At 35.2% G+C, this 21097-nt stretch overlaps 1 protein-coding gene and 1 long non-coding RNA gene across 2 annotated transcripts; one reads left to right on the top strand and one right to left on the bottom strand.

The window, feature by feature from the left end:
• Window positions 1–1320: 1320 nt before the first annotated feature.
• On the bottom strand, window positions 1321–12430 carry cabp2b (calcium binding protein 2b). The gene is made up of 7 exons (XM_039648764.2): window positions 11638–12430; window positions 9677–9919; window positions 3583–3613; window positions 3364–3495; window positions 2923–3032; window positions 2700–2847; window positions 1321–2572 (listed from the first exon to the last, which is right to left on the bottom strand). The coding sequence occupies exons 1-7, from the start codon at window positions 11722–11724 to the stop codon at window positions 2547–2549; spliced, it is 777 nt and encodes a 258-aa protein (XP_039504698.1). The 5' UTR covers window positions 11725–12430; the 3' UTR covers window positions 1321–2546.
• A 4522-nt stretch (window positions 12431–16952) lies between these two features.
• LOC148977573 (uncharacterized) lies at window positions 16953–19125 on the top strand. The gene is made up of 3 exons (XR_016169715.1): window positions 16953–17112; window positions 18497–18652; window positions 18788–19125. It is a non-coding gene; the product is annotated as an uncharacterized LOC148977573 (long non-coding RNA).
• Window positions 19126–21097: the final 1972 nt, after the last annotated feature.

Below are 21097 nucleotides of genomic sequence, written 5' to 3'. Positions count from 1 at the left end.
TAACTAGCATAATGTTATGCCCTAAATTATATAATTAAATAAAAGTATTTTTATAATTATATAATTAATAAAAGTATTTTTCCACGTACATTTCTGAAATGCACTTTCTGAAAAGCTGCTTTGAAACAATATGTATTGCGAAAAGCGTTATACAAATAAATTTGAATTGAATTGAATTGAATAAGACAACAAACGTGAAAGGTTAACGTGTGGCTCGGTCCAAAGATCTGATTTTGGACAAAGTTTGTAGGAGTAACGTTAGCGGGGGGAAAACAATGGTGGCCAAATAAAATGATGAAAAGAGAAAAATTACATAGGCCTATCAGAATCGGCATAATAAACCAAGGAAATTAAGGACACAGAGAAAAAAACAATGTTTTCAAATAGCGTTTTTGCTACAAAGAAACGTATCTCTGAAACACTTCGTGTCACTGTGTTCAAACTTTCCATTTGGCCTACCTTCAGGACATGCTGATGAAAATATATTGCAATTTCTGGCAAAATTCAAAATGGCGGACTGATGGTTCGTCCCGGTTCGTCCGATCCAGGCAAAATCCTCTGATTAGGCATGAGTCAAGGAATCCATAAACACCAAGGTTACAATTTTCTGACAAACTGTTCAAAAGTTATGAGAAAAGAAATATACTTTTGAAAAAAGTATGACCTGTAGGTGGCACTGTTCTCATTCTGGGTGAATGTGTTAAAATCACAAAGAGGAGAGACGTGAACGGGTAATTATCAAACCATTGTTATCGAATTATTTTATTTAAAAAAGTAAGCACACTACACAACTTCAATAAACTCGTAATAATCAGACAAATCTCTGAAAATACCAATTAAACAGTACAATTACAACATTAGGCTACTATACTGAAATTAAACACTGCTAGTGCTCAATAATACTTAAAATATAAAAATTATTTTTTACAAATTTTATCTCTTGAGGCCTATCGAAAAACATTCAGATAGCTGCACCATGTGTCCCTCATAGTGACTTATGACGATTTTTTAAAACAATATTAATTACCATGATTGTTCTGGTACAACATATGAAATGTCTTCTCAGACAACAGACCATAACATAGAATATAGAAAATACAAATAAGGTAAAAATAAATAAATAAATAAATAAAATGAATAAAATAAATAAATTAATGAAATAAAATAAAAGACTAGGGGTTTTCAGAAAGTTTCACATCCTCTATCAAAGTAGATAAGATTAAGGCATTCTTTTTCTTCATCAATTTTAGTGTTAAGAAGTAATGACACAATGTCTTTATGAAAAATGTAAAAGTTTGGTGGTGTTTTCAGGAATCTACCCATAGGAAAAATGTGTTGCTCATCTGTTGTTCAATCTCATCTCATCTTGAATATATTCTTGTGTAAAGAATTTCCCCAAAATAATACATGTGTTTACTGCCAAGCCAAGGGTTTCATCTTTCATAAAAATACCAAAAAAATTATTTTCCGCAGGTAAATCTTTAAATTTACCAAATAACCAGTAATGCAAATCCTCCTAAAAGGTATAGGCAAATAGATGTTCTGTTGTTTCAATCTCATCAAAGGAGCAACTATTAGCATCAAGACCCTTATTTGAAGAATAAGGATATAATTCCTTCACAAAGGCTTTGCCAATTGTAATATTGGGTAAATGGAGTTATATAAAGAAACTCCATTCACCAAAAGCTTAGGAAGACATTGGGTTACATTATATTTGAACTATGTTGAAATACATCTGAATTATAGATTGTGGGGTTGCTTTGATCATGTTATCATACTGTTTTCTGTCAAATAAATTACATTTTAAACAGAAAGTGTCAAAAGACAATGGCTCCAGTATTTCCATCAATATTTGTAAAATAAAGACTTATTCCTCAATACCACATACCTAGTTCCACAAAGGAATGTTGTGAGGACTGAAATTATGCTTGTAAATCATTTTCCAGTAAAGTAAAACCTGTTTGATGAAACACTGATAACTTAACAGGGAGTATCTTAAGGTCATAATCACATCTAAGGAGAACATTGACACCTCCTAATTTCATAAAGATTTGACTGCATGGGGATATGAAACCAAAAACTACTTTCATTTTTTTAAAATTCGTTTTTTTTACAGTACCTTTAATACATTCAATGTCTATTGCTTAACCAAGATTCCTTTTCTAATGTAGTGTGCTTTTCTTTTCCAGATAAAATTGAAGTTGGCTTCAAACTTTTTTTGGTTATTATTAAGCAGGGTTATGGGTCTAAGGTTGTCTATTAATTTCAGATTTTTCCCAGGTTTTGGGATGAGAAGAATCCCTTGTTTCATAGTAGTTGGAAGAATGCGGGATTCAGATATTTCTATGAACAACAAGGTCTTTAATATACTCCCAAAAATAGAAGTTACTCGTTAATCCATCTGAACCGGGTGATTTGTGGCTTTTTCCACTTCAACCATAGGCTACTAAGATCTGCATCACAAACGTTTTTAAAACTCTCATCCACTGGGGATCCAATCGACTAATAACGAAAATAAAGTCTGTAAAATTTCTGTATGGCTTCCGTCAACGTGACATCATCCTCACAAACTCTGTAAGGTTGATTGAGGAAAACAAAAAGGAAACAGAAATACAGTATATTCAGTGAGGTAAACTGAAAATGCTAAGAAATGAGAATATTATTCATCCTTATTTGTAGGCTAAACCTTGCTCTTTTACCTTCAAAGTCAACCAGTCCGTCCCCGTTGAGGTCGGCATCACGAAGGATAGCGTCAATATCACTGGGTTTCAGCTGTTCTCCCATCAGCTTTTTCATAGCTTCTCTTAGTTCAGTGACGCTGATTTGCCCATCACCATTGGAGTCAAACTGCAAACCGGTAAAACGCTGATAACGCCACTGATGGCTGTGTGTGTATGTGTGTGTGTGAGTGTGTGTGTGTACCTCTTTAAAGGCATCTCTCAGCTCCTTGACTCCGATCATGTCTGCTGTCTCTGCCAGCATTTTGGGGCCCATGAGCTCCACAAAGTCCTCAAAGTCGATTTTACCCCCACCTTAAAAAATACAGAGAACACAACTTTAAACGCAACAGATTTTTTCTACGTTTTATTCTTCTGTAAAATAATTGAAAATGTTAAATAAATGTTAAATACAACTTTATTTTAAATCACATTTAATTATTTTATCCTTAAAAATACAGAAAATACAGATTAATTTTTTGTCTATAAATTTTATTATTACATTTAATAATAATAATAATAATAATAATAATAATAAAAGTTTAATTTATTAAACTAATTTATTCATTTAATTAAAAATCCCAGATTTGTTTTATGGTCTCAGTACCAGAATATCTATATGGGTATTCTCAGTGATGTCACTCACTTATTTGCTGACTCAGTTCAATGAGTTCCATCTCTGTCGGCATGTATCCCATCGTCCGCATGCATTCGCCCAGGTCCCTGCAGTTGATGTATCCTTTATTCCTATCAAACTCTTTAAAGGCTTCTCTTAGTTCTGCATAAATACAAAAATGAAAGAGACGTTGAAATGCAGGAACAGGGTGTTTACCAATCTGACTCTTGAGTGTGGTTTCTGTGATACCTTCTATCTCCTCTGGCCGCAGTTCCCTGTCCTGTTAAATCAAGAGACATAAAAATGACGTTAAACACTGATGCACTTGAAGACATGCATCTCTCTCTCTCTGAATCATCAAAACGACTCAGACAAAACACATGGGTATGTGGAAATGAGAAACTGGGACAAAATGCAAGTTTGAGGACTGATTCCAATGTGTGATAATATAGTGACATGGGTAGTCACTAGATTACATTGCCCGGCAGCAGCTAAAAGATAAGGAGATTTGGGGGGTTTAACTTGTGGAGGGCCAAGAGAAACCAAAAGAGTGGATGAGGTTAACCAGAGTGCCATGAGAAAATTCCATAGATGATTCTATTTTTTCCATTTACACCTTTATCTATAATACCCAATACCATATAATAAAAACATGCATACGCATACTATAAACCAGTGGATTGCATATGCAGCAAATGCAGCGGAGAATCATTTCTCAGTTAACTGAATATCATATCCTCACAGTTAATATTTATTAAACTAAAAAAGCAATGTTAAAAATCCATTCATTCATCTGAACCATTAGTCAAACATTATATAATACTTATATTCAGCAATGCATTTTGAAAGTTGCAGTAAATATTATTGTATAAAAAAGATTTTTACTTCAAATCAATGCACTGTAAAAAACATAACAGTTGGTTTAACTTAAAAAAAAGTTGCTTTTGCCTTTCATATTTCGAGTTAAAATTTGAGTTAATTCAAAGGAGATTGGTTTAATTAACAGAATCTCAAAATATTATGTGAACCACATTAATTATCAAAGTTGATTTGGACAAAAGGAAAAAAAAAAGTTGTGATAACAAATCCATTCTCATCCCAAGGCATCATCTAACTAACATCTATCTAAACTAACGCTTTTGACCAATTGCGTGTAAATCCGACGCACATGGCACCCTTTAGCGTCAAAATGAGATTAGTGGTCTAACCCTAACCCTACCCCAGACCTAAACCTATCGCGTCATCTGACTGACGCTAAAGGTTGCCATGTGCGTCGGATTTACACGCATGGTAAAAAGCGTCAGTTAGATCAGTGTTTCCCAACCCTGTTCCTGGCGGCACACCAACACTGCGTGTTTTCTTTGTCTCCCTTATCAAACACACCTGACTCAACCCATCAGCTCATAATCAGGTGGGTTAATGAGCTGATGGGTTGAGTCAGGTGTGTTTGATTAGGGAGACAAAGAAAACACGCAGTGTTGGTGTGCCGCCAGGAACAGGGTTGGGAAACACTGAGTTAGATGACGCCCTATATGAGAATGCGTTGAAATATTTGGGTTCTTTTGAACTTTCTATTCATCAAAGAATCCTGAATCAAAAGATTGAGCAGCACAACTTTGACACTGAAGACTAAGAATAATGGCAGGAATAAAGTATATTAAATTAAATATGAAATATATATATTTTTTAAAAACTGTTATTTTAAATTGTAATAATATTTCACAATATCACTGTCCTTATCAAAATAAATGCTCAAATAAATGTAGCCTTGCAGGGTGAGTATAAATGACAAAAATAAAAAAATAAAAAATCTTACTGATCCTTAACTATTGAGCGATACTTTTGGACAACTCTTGATGGGGGTTGTATACAAATAAGCTTAAGCAGGAAAATGAAACAAACCTGCAAAAATCACTTTAGGATGAATTATCTTTAGAATTCCCTGCATGATCTTTAACAACAAACCAGTGGACGGGAGTGAAATGTAGTAGATGGTTCACAATGATGATGATGTGATATTTTCTATTAATGCAAGTGGAGAATGTAGATGCTGAGACACTATGTTTTTAGTTTTGCATAGTACATACGAGCTGTGACTTTGCGAAGCCCTGTCTTAGGAAGATGCATGCGGGTCCGACGATATTATGTAGCATGGTGCAGTTTTGGACCAGTGCATTCAGGGGCCCCTTAAACTCAGAAGTTACTTCATTTTCTCCGTCGGCGTCTCCGGGTGGGCGGGGCCCTGGCGCCACTGGCCCAGCCACTTTACCCTCAGACACACCCTTGGGGTGAGGCCAAATTTGACTTGAGACATAATCTAATTAAGCACATTTTAGCCAATTTGTTTGACATGTCTATAAACTAAAGTATATTCAAATACAGACACCAAACTAAAGTATATTTAAATACTGATAACAAAATATCTAGATTAAACATTCAACACAGTTCCCGATACAGGCCCTGACCTCTCAATAAGTTTCTCTTACCTTCTTCATTTTGTTTTTCATGGATGGTTTGGTGCAGTTTCCCATGTCTTAATCCTCACTGAAGACGTTTCCAATGTCTTTTTATATAATTAATTTATAGAGTGGTATGTCAATATAACACCCGCCTGGTTCCATATTAAGCTACTTAAAGTCCATGTTGTTGAGTTACTCTAAAAAAGTCTCTTTAAACCTTTGCATTTTTCTCATTATAACTATCAGTCAAAGCAAACTACAAACAACTGTTTCATAGAACAAGCATACTTGTCCCTATTCTTGCCATTTTCACATCTCGTTTAAAAAATCTCTTTCCGATCCACTCACTTTCCTCACAGATTGCAGTCCAATGCAAATGATTTCGTTCACAAGCTGAAAGAGAGAGAGGCCGAGCGGGAGAGGGACAAATGAGAAGCTTTTTTAATCCCTATTTCAGATTAAAGACGGAGAGCCACGGGATGATGTACAGAGAGAACAAGGAGATTTGAGAAACAAGAAAGAGCAGTGGTCGATTAACCAGGAAATATTCATATATTGTGCATATTTTTATTTCCAATGACTGGAAACTAATGTTTCCTTTTTCTTTTTTTAGAGTAGATCTTGTGCATTTATTTCACTCCATTTCTGTTTGCTCAACATTAAATTATTACATTTAAAAATTCAATATGCTATGATGTCACACAACACTTTGAAAATCTGGGATTCAACATTTTAACTGGGGTTCTTTGTAGGATTATATAAAATAAAATAAAAATGTTTAATATTCCGTACTATTTCTAGAGTACTATTTCTTCTATAAAATGCATGGTATTGATCATGTGATCTCCTTTGCAAAGACAGATATCAGATGTTCTTCTTCCACTCAAGGATACTATTTTTGGATCATTTCAAATCATGCTAAAACATAATCATCAGATTTTTTCTATGAAAAATTGCAGCATTTTCATTAGTGGTTTCAGATTGCACAGCTATTATATCAGCCAAATGGGTATACATCAATATCAGCCATATAAAATACATATTGGTAGACCACTAAGAAAGAGTGCATAGTTTGTAATTTAGTCAAATGAAAAATACAGGAGGTTAAAAGCTAATGGTTGTCTTTTTAACAACGGGTGAAAGTTGTGTGTGTGCATGTGATAATCCCAGTCTAATCAAAACACACCTTTGGGCAGATGAACAGAGAACCACAATTTAATCCGCACTCATATTTTAGTAAAACCCTGCGTCATTGCCCTGTGTATGCCAGCCTGTCAGAATGATAATCTACTCTAATCCAATCACACGTACACGCTGAAACTGTGAAAGCAGAAACAGTGTTTCTGAGCCAACATTGTTGTTTGAAAAAAAAAAGATCAGCAAATGTAGATAAATGCTACAGTTTATTGTATAGTGAATAAAAAAAAAACATTATGACGCATTTGTGGTGTGTATGGGGAAGAGTTTGAATCTGCATGTTTGAGCCAACAGATTAGAGTCAAGTCAAACGAGGTCACTTTGTGAGCAGCTGAGCATTGTGGGACTATTGAGCCAGATGTGTTTGGGTTCACCAGCTGCTGTACATGCAGACTGCATAAGTAATAGCAATGGTGTTCTCTGTGTGTATTGACAGAGAAACATGACGGGAAATGCTTTTAGGTTATGCTGCTATTATAATAAGTGTATTTTTTTTTGCTATCAGAGTTGACAAAAAGCAATAGCATACACACAGATGCTCATATACAGGAAGTGGTTGTTTTAGAACAAGGATCTAAAAGTGGCCGCAAGGAGGTGCTGGAGGTCTGTGATTTTACAATATGTTTTTGAGGACTGTTAACTTAAAGTAATGATCAAATATGTTTAACGCAAATATTTAAAAACATTCTTTGGAACTAAAAAAAAAACCCAACAACAACTGCATTATCATTTTAAAAATAAAAAGTTGTCTTTAACTTTACCCCTCACATATTATAAATTGATCTTTACATGATTTCATGAAAATCTAAAGATGCTTTTCTGTTTTAGAAACTGGGTCCCTCAAAATAATTATTTCTGGAAGTAATAGTAAATAATTACTTACTTTTTAAAATAACAATCATTACTTATTTGGGGGTCCTTGGCATCAAACATTTGAAAGCTGTTTTTTAATCTTTAAAGCTGCACTAATAAACAGAATTCATTAAAAAAATTCATGGTTGTAAAAACACTTTTTTATGTCGAAACAGTTCAAGTGGCCTGAGATGGAAAACAAAACCTATCTATGAACCTCTCGGTAGATTGAGTTCCTTGTTTTTGAAAAATGCCATATGTTCAGCAGGGGTTTCATTTATTATAAAATCGATTTTCGATTTACCCTCCCATTTAAGTGGAGAGTTAATCACGTATCAAGTTCAGATTCTTTGCTTTATTTATTGACTTAAAGATAATCTATTGTCAGACTAGTCAAGCCATGTGTTAACCCTTTTATCTACAATACCCATTCTCAGGTAACTAATGGATAGAGTTTCAGAGAATGCTCTAATGAAAATTACTTTGCAAATGTAAGCTACAAAATAGTAAATACCAACATATCCTTGACTAAACAAAAGCAAGAAAAGATGTCTATTAAATTCAGCTTAGGCCATGACTCAGTAAATTCATCATCCTAAATGAGTTTTTTGCTATCTATTTCTCCAAGCCAATTAAATAATTATGACAATAACAAACAATGATCCCTCTTCCAGAAAGGTGAGTGGGCAAGATTGTGTTTCTAGTGTGCTCACCGCTGGTGATTCAAGCTTGATATCAGGTGATTACCATTGGACGCAAGGTTATCCTATAGTGTGGGAATGCAACACTACATGGCTAAGACCAGGTCATGAGTCATGAGCGGATGAACCACCAGGGGACAGGTACGTGCTTGTTAGGACAGCTCCTTTACCCGTCGTCTCATGCCTGACAGTCACCTAACCATCTATCTGCTAATGAAGTAAGTCACTTTGGGACACACGTATACATTCCCATCATCATGCATCTAAAAAATTAAAAAATGTTTCATGTGCTAGCATCTAAATTAATATAAATCTAAAAACTAAAACTAAAAGCTGAAATAAAATGAAATTTAGGTATGAGAAATATTGCAAATTACCTAAAAATTAAAATTGAAATAAATACATAAAAGATTATTCAAAATATAACTAAAAACTATAATAGCATATAAATAATACTAAAATAACAACCTCAAGTAAAATTTCCAATGAAAGTCAATTTTGAGGGTCAGTTCGGGTGGAAAAATGTGAATAGAACATATTGGATAATGATTTCTAGACTTACATAAAAAAGTTTACCAAGAAACTACCATTAAACTGATGTTTTGACGCGCATTTCATTTCTTATATGATTCGCTATATCTATTTTACTAAAATAAAATCAGTTAAACTACTTAGATAACATGATGATATTTATACTTCACAAAGAAATGTACATCCATTTATTTAGCAGAATTGAAGGTTCAGTAGTAGTGGGCCACTGAAAGACTGCGGGACACCAGGCAGGAATCCCGTTTTTGTCAAACAGTGACCCCTGGAGTCGCTGTGGAGTATTTGTTTTTAACGTAAAAAAAAAAAAACATTTTTACCAAGTTTGTCAGAGGTTCTGGGTTCTAATCCGTACAAGTAGTTTATCCGTACAAGTGGTTTATAAATAGTTTATTTTCCTCATTAAAACCGATTGTTTATTAGTGATTGTATATCAATTCAACCCGAAAGAAGTCATATAACCATTTCAATAACTCTGAAGCTGTTCAGTTAAGCTAAAAAGCTGCATAGTGTCCCTTTAAAGGGTATGAAATGGCAATATGTGTTTGGGATATGTGGCCTGCAGAGGGTGCTCTTGTGTTGTCTTACTTGGCCAAACACAGACTCAACGATAGGTACGAGGTCGAGTTCCACCTTCTCCTTCGATTCCTCAGTCTCTGCGGCCTCCTCTTCTACGTCCTCCTCGCCATCTCCACCTCTGCTGGGAGGAAGGATGGGCTGATTCTTTCGCTGTCCCATTTTAGGTTTTGCATTGTTGTTGAATGCCTCCACCACACCCATTTCAACTTGCTTCTTCTGTTTCTCCACCTTCTTCTTGATTGCGGCTTGGACCTGTCAGAAGGCACAGGAGGTCAGACGTAATAATTTTAAAGTTAATTGCAATTATAAGCTACATAGAACTGGGTATAGCACCATGTTTAATTTTAGACAGGGATGAAAACAAACCTGTGAAGTGTGTTCAAAGACTGTAGGCTACTGGTGTTGTTTACCAACCTATTAAGACTCAAAAACTTCATAAAATCATTTTGAAACTTGAGAGTTGTAAAAATTACTATGTGATATAATAGAAACAAATGCCTCAGCCTCATTTTCATCCATGTAAAATTAAATATGGCACCACCCTTACTAAAATGAGTAAAGGGAGTGAGACACACATACAGTTTTATTACAATGTGGGTTGTGTTTAAGGCCACGTTTACACAAAGCCGGGTATTTAGCAAAACGAATATTTTCGCCCTCTCCGTTTTCAAAAAATAACATCGTTCACACACCCCCATAAATACGCCATCGAGCGCCATAATAACTATGCCAAACCTATTGGCGGCAGTGTAGGGAGAAGGATAAAGCCATGCAAGCCAATCAGAATCCTCAGAATAGACAAGAGAGAACCTAAAACGCCGTTTCTCCCAGTTCACATGACAACACATAACTGGCGTTTTCATAAATCTCCACTTTTCCCAGAGTGTTTAGAAATAATCGTTTTCTGTGATAAAAACTGTGTTTTCGTGTAAACCAGAAGCTAATCCGCAGGGAAATATCTGCGTTTTTCCTTCGTGTAAACGGGCCAAGAGAGAAAAGTGGGTGGAGTCAGAGCACTGGCTGGTAATTGTGGATTTGACTGATATCTTCTAAATGAGCCTGGAGCCAATCAAAGTTGACTGTATTGTTTGTACTGTAATGTAGACAGGTCTGTTCGACTTGATTCTACGTTGCACAGACCGATCGGTGTATGACATCAAAGTACCGCCATAGCATGCTAATCGCTCTCGCTGTAATTTTTGTCATACACCGTTCGATCTATGCAGCACCGCTTCAAGTCGAACACACCTAATGTAAACACAGATAAACAATTTCATTAAAATTAAAAAATTAATATTCATTCAGCATAAATACAGTGGCTGTGCTCATATTAAACTTTAATGTTCACAGTGATGTGTAATGCTGGGGACACAGTTAGCTAGCGACTATTAGCGACACGACTTGCTGAAACATTCTTAAACCGTGATCTGAACACACCTACAGACTTTCCAAGGACTGTAGCAGATTTTAAAAACCAACTGTGAACAGAACACCAACTAAACGCAACTGTCTCTGACTCGGTGCGTTTGTGATCAGTCGTATCAAATTACATTCATATTCAGCCTTCCAATCGTTAAGTGTGTCTCTGGCTTAGGTTCAGTCTTAAAATGCAGCAAACAAAAAAAAGATAGTTTTTTTATCAAATCAGAACAATCCGTCAATCTGCCATTGGTCGGTCAAATAGATAGCCCCGCCCCAAAACCTATGTCATCGATTGTGCCAAAATGTTGCTATGCCAGGCTGAGCTCAAACAGAGAAATGTTTTTATAGTTATAGTTATCTGTTTAGGTGTCTGTGCATACTAAGCTGGAAAAACAAGGTATTTTAACATTACAAATATCACAATTTACCTTTAAGCTGATTTTATTCAGAGCAGAATATTTTAAAGCCCAAAATCACTCTCTATGAATCTGGGGGGGGGGGGAAAATTGTGTAGTTCATATAATAAGCACACACATGAATGACTCTACCTGTTTCGCTGTTCTCTCCGGTGGAGCGCTCATGCCGCCGGTACTACCTGCCCCTCCTGCTGATCCCTCTCGAATAATCATGAACATCCTTGCAACAATGGCACGCTCTCTCTTTCTCTTCCTCTTCTCTCTCTCTCTCTCTCAGTAAGACAACACCTGTTTTACCCCTCCCAGTATGGGCCTGTCAGAGGTTACTCTCCTGTGAATTTCTCAGAACTGTATTCAGTAACTCAAGCTGAATTAGGAAGGCTGGATAAATGTGGTAATTTTCTTTTCAAAAGTCAAAAGAAATCAATTTAAACCTCTTTCTGCTTTGCCACATCTTTCATTCTATTGATGCCTATATGTCTCTCTCCATCTGACTCGGTCTGATCTGCTCCTCTGTAGAAGTCCACAGTTTGTCATCCTTCTCTCTGCCCAGGTGTGTTTTATCCAACAGGGCAAAGAAATACTGAAGGATACCGTGTCTGCTGTTTGGCCTTCTAACATTCAGGTGACACTCTATCCATCCGATACCTCTCTCTCCTTATCTTTCATTTGCCCTTTTCGGTCTGAGTTCTAGGCTGCATTCTAAAGTGCATTGGATTGGTAAGATAAGGGGTTTCTATGTTCATTCATTTATTTATTTGAAATTTTTTTTAATTTATATTATTTTAATATTATTAGTGTAGCAAACATCAACTATGAACCATGACCGTTTGTGATCTCTATCATCCTGTTGTCTAAACCTGGATATGTTCTTATCTGATGCCACAGCAATCAACCTCTATTTGATTCTGTTACTGGAGAGATGTGGCAAGGACTTTCAAGTAACTTATACGGAACGTTACTTAATTATGATTTTTAGGTTATTATTTTGCAACCATAAAATAACCTATATCACCTAAAAAATTATTAGAAACACCATATTAATACTGTGTTTGACCCCCTTTCGCCCTCCGAACTGCCTTAATTCTACGTGGCTTTGATTCATCAAGGTGCTGAAAGCATTGTTTAGAAGAGATTTGTGGGATGCACATCCAGGGCATGAAGCTCCCGTTCCACCACATCCCAAATATGCTCTATTGGGTTGGGTTGATTCAAGCTTATCCTGCTGGAAGTAGCCATCAGAGGATGGTACATGGTGGCCGTGGATGGACATGGTCAGAAACAATGCTCAGGTAGGCTGTGGCATTTAAACCCAATTAGATGTCCAATTGGCACTAAGGGGCCTAAAGTGTGCCAAGAAAACATCCCCCACACCATTACACCACCACCACCAGCCTGCACAGTGTTAACAAGGCATGATGGATCCATGATCTCATTCTGTTTATGCCAAATTCTGACTCTAACATCTGAATGTCTCGATAGAAATCGAGACTCATCAGACCAGGCAACATTTTTACAGTCTTCAACTGTCCAATTTTGGTGAGCTCTTGCAAATTGTCGCCTCTTTTTCCTATTGGTAGTGTAGATGAGTGGTACCCGGTGGGGTCTTTTGCTGTTGTAGCCCATCCGCCTTAAGGTTGTGCATGTTGTGGCTTCACAAACGCTTTGCTGCATACCTCGGTTGTAACGAGTGGTTATTTTAAAAGCTCTTCTATCAGCTTGAATCAGTCGGCCCATTCTCCTCTGACCTCTAGCATCAACAAGGCATTTTCACCCACAGGACAGCTGCAAACTGGATGTTTTCCCTTTTCACACCATTCTTTGTAAACCCTAGAAATGGTTGTGAAAATCCCAGTAACTGAGCAGATTGTGAAATACCCGTCTGGCACCAACAACCATGCCACGATCAAAACCGCTTAAATCACCTTTCTTTTCCATTTTGACATTCATTTTGTTGACCAGGACCACACCCCTAAATTGGTTGATTAGATAATTGCATTAATGAGAAATTGAACAGGTGTTCCTAATAATCCTTTAGGTGAATATATATATATATATATATATATATATATATATATATATATATACACAACTGTGTATGTGTATATATATTTGAAAAGGTTCAATATTTTGAGATCCAATCTCACTGATTTCTATAGGACATAAACAATGGTGACCTCATTGTAGACAGTTTAAATTTGTGTTTAGCATGGTTAATCTTTTCAGATTTGATCAGTGCATTTAAATGTATCTCCTAACACATCTACTCATGCTCAGCTTATCTAACCCTTCATATTTACATAGATTTAATGATCATAGCATGAAATCTTCTCTCTGTCTGCATTTCCCCTTCACCTGATGTATAATTTATGGATAAAGAGCTACAGAAGAAGAGAAAGCTCAGTAACGGAAAATGAAAGAGGAGATAAAATAGGGGAGTATTTGTACGTCAGACGCAGTGAACTCAGGGTGAGGGGAGAAGAGGGGATGCCATTGACTGACGACGAAACCGAAATGTAAACTGGAGGATTGAGTAACGACTCCTGTTGATTTTACAAGGATATCTAATTGCAATCTATCAAATGTTAAGAAAAGGTAGGAGGAGAGAGGGATGTTAGGGAGGTTGAGGCAGAGAGAGAGACAGAAAGGGTAAGGTAAGGGGCAAGAGGTTATAAATAAGAAAAACAGAAATTAGATCTTGTAACATAGAAGGATATATCGCTTATAGATCAGTCATACATATTAAATGCCACATGTAACTGATAAATATTATAAATCCTTATATCCGTTTGATCAGGTTTAGATCACATTCACCATTAAGTATCATCATCTAATTCCTTTTCCACATACCATTTGTTTTTTAGAAAACAACCATGCACTTTTCACAAATAGTGTACAAAGATATCTGTTTCTCCTCTGGAAAACAAAAATATTGGCCTCTCTCACTGCAGAAGTCCTGACCTTTCTTGACTGTACTTCTCAGAAATAAAGGAACAAAAGCCGTGACTGGAGTGGCACCTTTTTAAAATGGTGCATATTGGCATACCTTTAAAGGTAAATATTAGTAACTAAAGTGTACATATAAGTCTCTAAAAGGAACAAATATGTACCTTTTGAAAAGGTATACCAGTGACAGCACACCAATTTTATAACTTTAAAATAATCTGTTGCAATGATATTGCATAATTATTTAAATATATATTATTTATCTAAAAAATAATTTACAGCAGTGTCTGACAGATTGCATGCTTCCAAAGAAGTTTGCGTGCTACAAAGAAAAATAAGTTTTAAAATTAAAATGAAGACTTATTCACAATTTTTCTAGAATTTATGGAAACTTTATTTCTTTATTCTCACTCTTAAAAATGCTGGGTTGTCAGTGTAGGTCAAATATGGACAAACCTAACCATTGGTTTAATTTTTTTTAAACCAATTTCTAACTATATTTTTTAGTTGTCATAGTTTAAGGTCTAATTGTGTCCTATTTGTGGAAAGCACCATATGCCGTTTCTTAAAGATATGAAATAATAATAATAATGACAATTGATTGGATTATTCTCTTTCGTGTTACGTTCAGGCCAGAGATTATATCTTGACCCAGACATGCTTGCAGGTGAACTGTCTCGTTTAGATGAATTAAACATCACTCTTTAGAGATCACTTGTCCTGATGATTCACCACTGAGAGCAGTAAATGTGCTCAGATGCTTTCTTGTTTTTGAATGAATAATCTTTCTGGTTACAGTTCAGATAATCACACACTAAAACAGAAAAATAGGTGAAAAATAATGTGATACACTGAGAATGAATCTGTGATGCAGAGTATACTGTCATCTTTCCCTTTAACATTACCATCAATACTAATAAGTAAAATTATATATATATATATATACATATATATATATATATATATATATATATATCAACTAGGTCAACTAGCTATACACACTATGTATCTTTTTTTAATGCAAAATGTTTCAGTTACAATTTGTTTTATCTGAATAACCAAAAAAAAAAGTCAGAAGTTGAGTTGCAAACATTACACTAAAGTCAGACTTAATATTCAGATTGTTGTAAAGGAAGCAGCATCAAACTCCACAAGTTAAATCAAAACCACAATTGTGTGTTTTGTCTTTTATCTCCCCCTATTGGAGGACCAAATGAATTTGCTTACTTTCACTCCAGGATTACAATACTAAGACTGTGTCCACATTCTGGAGTTTACTGGAGTCATATACCGGGCTGGAGTTTCCCGGACGATTGCGCAATTTCCTTGATTTCACAAGACAAACAAAACGAAGGAATAAACACAAGATGTCCATGGCTGTAGGACGCATCACTAATGATGTACTTTTATTGCTAGCTGTGATCTCTTGTTAAAACTTAAAAATGAAAATTCCTTCATTTACTTGCCTTTTAAGTTATTTCAAAGCTGTATAAATTTCAGAATATTCATTTTTAGGTGAACTATTGCCGTGTGGAGGCTTGAACTGCAATCTCGATTCCTCTGTGACCATTAAGTTAGACAAATAGCTCTCTTTATCTTCAATCTATGTATTAACAAACAAAAGGTTAATGTCCCTTTATTATTTAACCTATTATTCTACTTTACACATAGGACCTGATTCAGCTTTAGTCCGAATTTATTGTTTGATAATTTGGCTATTTCTTGCTTAATTAGTAAAATGTAGGTTATTAGCAAATAGGCCTAATAAAACAGTTTGAACCTTTAAGAAAGTACTGGTTGAGACAGTGACAAAGAGATGCAAACACACAGTTTCAGGAAAATTAGGAAATCTCAGAAAGTCCAGTTATTTGATGTTTAAAATTCCAAAAGGAAATATGTTTGAACATTTAGGAAACAATGAAAGGATTTTTTGTGATGCTTTATGATGAGATTTCAAGTTATATACACAGGCCAGCTAACACCTTGGTCTTGCCAGGGCCAAGGACGAGATCATCTTAGATTTACACCTTCTTTTTACTTCTAAGAAGAACGAAAATGAACTTGTATGAATTTCTTTCTTCTGCTGAACACAAAGAATGTCAGAAACCAGACACCCCATTGACTTGAAAAAAATTACAATGAAAGTCAATGGGGCCCATTAAATTTTGTCCAATGTCAACCAAATGTCAGTTTGGAAACTGACATTCTTCAAAATATCTTCTTTTGTGTTCAGCAAATTAAGTTACAAATACAATACAAACCATACATGCGATAAAGAAAAAGATACTCTCATCACTTTCTTTATCGCATGTATGCTTTGTATTGTGTATGTAAAATATTTTTATAAGTTATCCCTCACCCTGTCACATGCTCCTATGCTTAATTTCAAAGGAACAATATGTACTTGAAAGGACAATATCCACTTAAATAATACTTTACAGCTTGACAACGCAGCCAATCACTTCCTATTGTGCAAACCCATTTTCCACTGACTGGCTCTGACTATAAAATGGGTCATGTTGACATGCCTGGGTGTGCTTGAGAGTATAGGAAATCTTACTAACACAAAAAAATCTGTCTCCAAATTAATAAAGAAGGACCTAAACTGAGGCGCAGAATCTTACCTGAGATATAATTACTGAGATTTTATCGCTTATAACGGTAAGTAAGTATTTCCATATTAAGCAACATTATAGTGGCTTTTAATTGCTGGAACAACATGTAATATGTTTTCATGCCTATAAAAGATTATATTAATGCACATTAAAAAAGTATATTGTATTTATACAATATTGACATTGTTTTTAACTGATAATTTCACTTGACAAAACAAACAGGTAATAAAAAAAGAAAGATTATAAACCTTTATAAAGTTACAAGTCTCTTTTCAAAGACATTTATTACCTGTCATTGAAGACGAACATAATGCATGACGAAGTGGGAAACGGTACATAATGGTAGTTGATTAGCTACTCTTGCTGCATTATTTTTTAGCTTGCCTTCTCCATTTCTTTCGCGTGAGAAATATTACGAAGTTACTTATTAACCAAAATGACCCCGACAGGATGTGTGTGTGTGTGTGTGCTTTCAGGAAGTGATTACGTCTTGAAATCTGTTATGATAAAAGTTCTTGACTTTGCTGTGACATTTTTTGTTGCGTAATCAAGTGTTGTAAAGCTGAGAATATACACTGGAAACAGTACACTGGATAACATTTAACGTAAAATCAACAGTAACTTACTGGCAACAAATATCCAGCAAGCTTCAGTATTTTATTCCACAGTAAAATTGCTGTAAACCTGACTACAGTAGGTCACAGCATACTGTATAATAACTTACAGTATATTTATACTGTAAAATTAATTACAGTTCTTGTTTTTGTACTGTATTTTAAAATCCTGTTATGATGCAGTATAGGTAGATTTTATATTCACATATACACATATGCACACAACTAACTACAATCTGTTACATCATCAAGTTAACAGTAATATAAGGATTACTGTAAATAACCTCCCACTTTTTTTTCTTCTTCACAGAATAGCATAAATTGTAAATAGTTCAACAGTATGACAGCTGGAAATGCATCAATAATACTATAAAAGCTATAAAATTTACAGAAACTTACTGTAAACTGTTTTTACAGTACACTTTCACAGATAAAACAGCAAAAATACACCGTTTTCAAATGAATCTGAATAATGTAAGCTTTTGAGAATGTGTTTCAAAGTGCAAGTTTTTGAAAACGATACCGTTATTGTCTCTGTCTAAACAACAAAAGCCCGAATTTGTGGAAACGGTAACGTCACGTGCATACGCATTACGTGTTCCTTTACAAAGTGACATCGCCAACAACTGGCCTGGGAGGCATAACACCGCATTTTTAGTCGTTTTTGTGGATATGAACAGAGATCTTTTCGACAACGTTTGTACATGAAAACACAAGGAGATACCTTAGAATGGCTTCACAGAAATGAATACTCCTGCCAGTATCATTATTATGACCATGAACTTCCATCTAAATCTTTTCTTAAAATCTCTTCAGTTGATCAGAATGGTTCCGATTGGAAAGTCACTAGTCTTTCTCTGTATGCTGATTGGATGGTCACAGGCCTTTCCATACAATGATGTCACCAGTGAGGATAAAGCAATGAAAGATGTTGACAAGGTAGAGAAAGAAAGACAAGATGCTATACTGAGAGTAAGTGCCTCATTTCCTCATTTCATCTGTACTGATGTATGCTGATTCCCTACTCAATATTAGTTTTATGCTACAGTGTAAGTTAAACACATATTTAATGGAAAGAAATATCATTAAGCTATTATTTCTCTGTAGGTCGCAGATTTCACTCCACCAGTATGCCGTGTGGTAAATGAGAGTTTGGATTGTCCGTTGTCATGTCGAAATGCAAGCTGGGAAGTGACTTACATCATGTCAGATGGTGCTGGATCAGGAATTGATCACCCCTCTTTTTCTGCCACTGACTCCAGTGAATTCAACACTACCTTTTTCATCTACATTGATACAACTGTAGATGAAAATGGCTACAATGCAACCATTGTGAAATATATTGGTTCCTGTTGCTTCAAAGATGTGGAGATTAGTGTGACAGACAAGGCAGGAAACAAGGCAAAGTGCCCTTTTAATATAAAACACCCTGATGTGACCACAATCCAACTATGTATCTCCACAATCAGTCCAATGACTGTCAAACCCACATCCAGTAGCTCTACCACAACCATATCTCTTTGGTCAAGTTTAACACTGATGGCACTAAAATCTTTACTGTTTTAACATGGATGTGCATTGTAAATGTGACAATGGCTTGCTGTATGGTATAGTAAACTGTGACAATAGAACACTTTTTATTCCTTATCTAACTGCAATCATGTAGTTTCACTATTTATGTTGCTGTACTGTAGCTTTCGAGAATAAAATCAAATTTGTGGAAGTATGTGTACAGTACTTTTATACATTCTAATTTTTGTTGTACTTTATAAAGTTTTACTTTAAGCATGTTATATCACAAAGTTCATACGTTTAAGATACAGCTAAATGAGGCATCACATGATAAAACACTGTTGTAATTTATAATCATTAAAATATTCTTTAGTTTATAGGTGTCCTAGTTCTCCCTGCCCTGCTAAAGGTCCAAAAATATAATAAAATCAGGATCACACACCTTAGATTACAAGCAATTGATGATGTGAACTTCAGAATGCTTAGTTAAGACTCAGCCTTCCTTTGCCATGCTTTGTTTGTCAAAATTAAACAATATATCTGTCCTTTTTGACATGATCGGTCTGAAGAACTAGAGATTTTGGTAAAGAACGTACCAAATAAAGTACTCAGTCATGGCAGTATCGGAATCCAGTGGTTTAAAGGTGCAATGTAAAAAAAATGGAGTATTAACAGAAATGCAATATGACATTCATAACTATGTTTTCAGTGGTGTATAAAGGACTAACTTAATAAACCTTAATGAGAGTTTCATTGGTAATATCATTGTGTAACAACTTGTTAGCTTGCCCTGGACCAGGTTAGTTTCCCAGCATAAGTTGCAAGAGTAACTGAGTTTGAACTATTTTAAGTTTGCTTTATGAAACAAAATCAACCGAAAATAAGTCTGACAAACCAAAATAAGCCTGGCTTGTATTTTAATCTTGTTCTATGGAACAAAACTCTCAGGTTCCAACAAAACCCTAAGAAAAACAGTTTCAAAATAATGTAATTTCAAGTCTGATATTGTGATATTTGTCCAAACATAATTAAAAGATCATCCAAACATAGGCTAATTGAATGATGTTAAAGAGACATGACTGCCCTCTTGGATTAAGATAAGCCTACTTCATTCAACTTTTCGTATTTAGAGTAAATGTGTTTTATTGGGTTATAGCGCCTCCAAGTGGCCAAGCCCGACTAAGTATTTCTGTGTCCATTGATTGAAGAGTTTCACATAGATAAAGTAAACTAAAAAAGTGCTATTAAATAGCAGGAAAAAGTCAAACATACCTTCATTTAGCAATCTTGACCTGATGGTCCTGGCAAGGCTTACAAAAGCAAGTGCATGGTTGCTTAGTTTATTTATACAAAGATCTTTTATTGTTTTTGTGATAAGGATGTGATCATTTATTTCCCTATGGCCTATATTTAAAAAAATAAAAATAAAAAAATATTTAATTAACATCATCAAAACTAAACCTTATGTTTCTGTTTAATATCAATAAATCTAATTTAGGTCCTAATGCATTATTTAGTTATGGTAAAGTAACTTTTGGTCCCCTGGATGAGCAGCGGTTTAAAACAATGCATGCATGCATTTTGTGGAAAAAACATTCAATTGGTTGTCCTTCGGCTCTTCATGACTATGACTACAGATTAAGATGGTAATCATACTGTTTATAAATTAAGCCAGAGTAGGCTCGAATAGTTATTGTTGCAAAAGATTGTTGAGATTCACAAATAAGAAGGTCAAGAAAACAGCACAAAATCCAACATCACACATCACCTACACCACAAGTTGTTTGGGAGGTTACAAGAAAAAAATCATCTGCCATGCACCTGAACCCTATTGAAAACTTAAGCGGAAAGCGTATCGAGTTGGACTTGGGAATAATATTTAATGTTAATTTCTAGGAGCAACTC

This window comes from Pimephales promelas, chromosome 9 (assembly GCF_988280905.1).
Source record: "Pimephales promelas chromosome 9, fPimPro1.hap1.1, whole genome shotgun sequence".
NCBI lineage: Eukaryota > Metazoa > Chordata > Actinopteri > Cypriniformes > Leuciscidae > Pimephales > Pimephales promelas.
The sequence above is the reverse complement of the archived record's forward strand: the minus strand, read 5'-3'. Positions and strand labels throughout refer to the sequence as shown.